General features: G+C 42.1%; 1 protein-coding gene across 1 annotated transcript; it reads left to right on the forward strand.

Annotated features, from left to right (window-relative positions):
* Positions 1 to 1,175: 1,175 nt before the first annotated feature.
* Positions 1,176 to 3,042, forward strand: LOC120691507 (NAC domain-containing protein 22-like). Its single transcript, XM_039974583.1, has 3 exons — positions 1,176 to 1,438; positions 1,529 to 1,827; positions 2,350 to 3,042. Exons 1-3 carry the CDS (start codon positions 1,267 to 1,269, stop codon positions 2,785 to 2,787), a joined length of 909 nt encoding a protein of 302 aa, XP_039830517.1. The 5' UTR covers positions 1,176 to 1,266; the 3' UTR covers positions 2,788 to 3,042.
* Positions 3,043 to 4,928: the final 1,886 nt, after the last annotated feature.

A 4,928-nucleotide genomic window follows, 5' to 3' on the forward strand; every position in this document is an offset into this window, starting at 1 on the left:
TAGCACACATACAACTCCGCCTTTCAGAGAAAAAAAATTGTGATTGCAGGAAGAGAATGTTTCAAATAGCTTTGCAGCTACAGGAACGGGAGTACGGGTATTGCAGCACCTCAAAAGAGAAAAATAAGAAGCATGCATACACATAACACTTTGTTATTCAAAGTGGCATGCATGTACTTGATATTGACATCTTCAATATTGAAAATAATAGCCATCTCAATCCAACGAGCTTATACTATTAAGTCTAATATTCCGTTGATGTGGACTCCAGATAAGTTACAAGGCAAGTCCAGTCATACATTTCGAGAGGCTGAACAATGTGGAATTCAATTACAGGAAGCAATCACCCTTTGGAGAAGTATCAAATCAATCGTTTTTTTGGCCGTGATAGAGCTGCTTTGGGTTTATGAGTTATTATGCGAATTCCTTCAGCCCAAGTTTTATGAATATAATTTCACATATTAAGAGTTTCCATACTAGATGCAACACCATGTCAGGAGATTAAAACTTAAAAGCGAGAATGTTGGCCATGATCCAAGATGTTGATTGGCTTACCAACCTAGGGCGATCAACGCCTTTTATCCTGGTCCACCAACCGAGCTGCAGCCTGATCGATATTAAACATGTGTAAAAAGGAGTTTGACAAATAATAATAATGAATTAAACCAAAGAGGAAAAGCAAAAGCAAAATGATGAACGTCACTGTCTAGCACAAACACCAAACTTATCTTAGTTTATTCATTATTATAGCGCAATTTATCATTTTCAGTCTATGAGAAATAAATAATTTGGTGAACCCTACAAACTAAATGGTAAGCATATTTTTTTATCAAAATAGTCAGGCATTCCAAGTAGTCATCTTCTAACCATCATCAAGATGAATCTTAATGCCAGAGGTAGGCGTTCCAAACTGGACGCTCGCCACCGCTAATATTCAATCGCAAGCAGAAGAGATTACATTTTTTAGACGAAGAAAAGGGTCAAGTTTTGTGACTTAACAGGTCTGCAGAGTCCAAGCACACACCTCTAATAAAATAAAAGGTTTCTGCACAATACAGTAAAATTATTGCTGCTGTCGAGCCGCCAAACTCATTCTGCTGTTGAGCAAAGGCGTACTGCCAGGAAACCGCGTGGCTCCTTCACCACCCTCGCTATATAAGCCAGCGGCCGCTACCGGCACCCTCATCCATCCATCGACCGGTGCAAGGCGAAGCAAGCAGAGCAGTCGGAGAGAACGAACACTTGAGAGGCAGAACACCGGTGGCAATGGCTGGGGTGCCCATGGAAGTGGAGCAGGACCTCCCGGGCTTCCGGTTCCACCCCACCGAGGAGGAGCTCCTCGACTTCTACCTGGACCGCATGGTCCACGGCAAGAAGCTCCACTTCGACATCATCGGCACGCTCAACATCTACCGCCACGACCCCTGGGACCTTCCTGGTATGTCCAGGATCATCAAGACGGGATGCATGTGATGGTCGATGCGATTGGTTTGTGATCTGATCGGCCGTGGCGTTGTTCTCTGTGCAGCGATGGCGAAGATCGGGGAGAGGGAGTGGTACTTCTTCGTGCCGCGGGACCGGAAGGCCGGCAGCGGCGGGCGACCGAACCGGACGACGGAGCGCGGGTTCTGGAAGGCCACGGGGTCGGACAGGGCCATCCGGAGCAGCGCCGACGCGAAGCGGGTGATCGGGCTCAAGAAGACGCTCGTCTTCTACCAGGGGCGCGCCCCGCGGGGCACCAAGACGGATTGGGTCATGAACGAGTACCGCCTCCCCGACGCCGGCGCCGGCGCCGGCTGCGGAGCACGAGCACCGCCGCCTCCCAAGGTAATGAATGCTCCGTCGAGGTTCAAACATTTACTGAAAGAAAGATCATGTCGAGTATGAAAACGTTTACTGAACTTTTTTTTCTGCCTTTCACTGGTAAAGATGAAAGAAAGATCATGTCGAGTATGAAACGTTTACTGAATTTTATAACTGCCTTTCACTGGTTTTGGACTTTTGGTATGATGAAATTACCAATTCAGTGTGCGGTTTCAAACATTAACCCAGACTGGGGGAGGCGAAGTGCTGATCGGCTTCTTTGCCTGATATATCTGATTTATATTGCTTTATTTCTCTCTTCATCACTTTTGGCATCAGTTAACACTGATGTAGACATCCCATGCGCACGCCACGCGGCTAGACATGTGAAAATTGACAGGGTTGACTTACGAGTTGACTCAGCTTTCCTTTAAACTGCATGGAAATTTTGTACCCTAACTCTGCTAGGCCATAGCATTCATTAACCTTTCCTCCATGCGAATGTAATTATGGTAGAGAATTGACGAATGTCTGACGCCTTTGCAGGAGGACATGGTGCTATGCAAGATCTACAGGAAAGCCACCCCACTGAAGGAGCTGGAACAGAGAGCGTCTGCCATGGAGGAGATGCAGAGGCGCAGCAACGCGCAGTACTACATGAACACGGCCAGGGCACCCCAGGTCCAGGCCGCGGCCTCCGCCGGCGACGACTACCTGTCGTCTGACGACGCCCACGACAGCTTCCTGTTCCCCTCCTCGTCCTCGTCGGCGCCATCGGGCGACAGCTACAGCCCACCCATGGAAGCCAAGCAGGAAGTGGACCTGGCCGTCGTGCAGCCCCCGGCGGTGAGGCACGCCGACCTGCCCAGCCTCCAGGTGCCAGCGAACCATGGAGTGCTGGACTGGATGCAGGACCTGTCCCAGCTACGCAGCCCATGGCAGGACCAGTTTTTCTTGTCTCCCTTGGCGCATCTGCTCTCTTGAAGGGACAATACTGGAAGCAGGTGAAGGAAGTGTCCCAACCTAGTACCTACTCACGTCGTCAAAACGGGTTTCCAGTTCAGCTTGCAAAGGGCGAGCTGCAAGCGTGATGCTAGCTTAGATGTGAATTCGATTGTACATACTGAAACTGAATAGTAGTTTTAGATGCGATCAATCATTTTCGGTGCCTTTTGGTATGTAATGTGTTTGACATGGCTGGAGTCGCAATAAATTTAACTTAGAGAAGTGTTCTCTGCATTCTGCAATCATGATCATGCTTACATTTGGATGGTACTTCTTTGTAAAAAATCGTTATCCAAGATGGATGCTCGATATCGCCTTGGGTCGATAATACTCCTATCAACCCGTGCTCCCGCACGGACTAATTAAAATTAATATAAAAATTAGATCAATACTTATAATTACATATCTCACGCTCTTTTTCATCAATTAAATATTCTAACACATACTCCAAAATATATATTTATCATTATTTAGTTACAATAGATTTTATTTTGCATCCCACCTCCACATGTATTCGATATATATATTTAGTTGAACTATTTGTTTGTGAATTGGTAGTCTTATCTCTTCCATCATATATATAAATACATGGTGACACATCGTGGGTAGTACTTTATATAAACAATAATATTAGTAATGATAGAAATTGTAATTTAGATTTTTATATTGATACTTTAATATTTTATTATAATTATATAATTTAAATTCAGATGTAGAAGTAATTTAACTTCTAATATAACTTAAATTCAGATTTCAGAGTAATTTAACTTTTAATAATGATATAATTGGATAATTTATATACAAATTTAGGGGGCTATTTGTATTATAATGGCATAGGTGGGTAATTTATACGAAAATTAGGGGGTTACTTTAGTTTTTTTTATAATGGCATAGGCGGGTAATTTAAATACATGTTTAGGGGGTTACTTTAGTCTATTTTCATAATGGCAGATGTGGGTAATTTATAAGGGAAGATAACAGATCTGATGGCTATTATAATTAGAGTTGTTAGATTAATGGCTAGATGTTTTTGATTTTTGTGAGAATTATAGGATTTCTCTATTTTTTTAGAGTGTCCACCTAGAATCATAGGTGGCTTCATGTGGAGACTTCAAATGAGCCTCCAATTAGTAATAGTAAGATTCCACATGTAGGCTTCTTATATGACTGATAGGTCCTTCTAAAATCGTTGTAAAAAATAGTCATGGCTTCTAACACGAATCCAGATTATCAAAGAAATTTTGGTTAATATCCCAGTTTCCAAGATATACCAAACTTTATCCAGTGTCTTTGTCTGAAAGCACAACTAAAAATGAAATGTTCCCTACTTTCCTTGGCGTTCTCTGTTCAAAAACCACAATTATAAATTGGTTCTACATGAAGGCCGTGTTTAGATGCGAAATTCAAAATTCCAAAACTATCTTGCGGCACATGCATGGAGTATTAAATATAGACAAAATAAAAATCTAATTACATAGTTTGTTTGTAAATTATGAGATAAATCTAATGAGCCTAATTAGGTTATGATTAAATAATAAATTGCTACAACAAAGCTATAGTAAACATGTGCTAATAACATATTAATTAGTCTTAACAAATTCATCTCGTAGTTTACAGACAAGTTTTGTAATTAGTTTTCTAATTAGTTTATATTTAATACTACAAATGTGCGAAGATTATGTTTCAAAAACTTTACACGCGCGACCGGAATTAAAAGTTTCCAATTAAGTAGTTCCCTTGCATTTAATATCCACATCACAGTGCAAAAAAAAAAACAAGAACTTGACGTTACTGGCAACACTTGGATTTCCAAATCCGCTTTAGGAAAAGATTCTTTTTAACCCGTCAACGCTGTTGTTGAATGAACTTTCAAGGAATGAGCCCATCGGGTTCCAGAAATCGAAACGTTCTCTGGGCCTTCAACATGGCCCATTTCCAAGTTGTGGCCCAGGATGATACATTAGGTCTGTGGCACTTGGCTCACATTTTCCAAGTGCAGAAGTGCTGAAACATATTTTGTGTGGTCAGAAAATCTATACTTTCTTTAATAGCTGTCAAGTTTTTCACAAACAAATGTGTATCAAAATGTGTGCCCGTGCACGACTTGGAAGCCTTCCTCG

The sequence above is a fragment of the Panicum virgatum genome, chromosome 9N (genome assembly GCF_016808335.1).
Source record: "Panicum virgatum strain AP13 chromosome 9N, P.virgatum_v5, whole genome shotgun sequence".
NCBI classification, from domain to species: Eukaryota; Viridiplantae; Streptophyta; class Magnoliopsida; order Poales; family Poaceae; genus Panicum; species Panicum virgatum.

Bases quoted from the DNA above. Each gene is read 5' to 3' on its own strand.
- LOC120691507 (XM_039974583.1), top strand. From the start codon at position 1,267: ATGGCTGGGGTGCCCATGGAAGTGGAGCAGGACCTCCCGGGCTTCCGG. The intron at 1,439-1,528 runs GTATGTCCAGGA...TTCTCTGTGCAG, and splicing joins CGACCCCTGGGACCTTCCTG to CGATGGCGAAGATCGGGGAG. The intron at 1,828-2,349 runs GTAATGAATGCT...ACGCCTTTGCAG, and splicing joins GAGCACCGCCGCCTCCCAAG to GAGGACATGGTGCTATGCAA.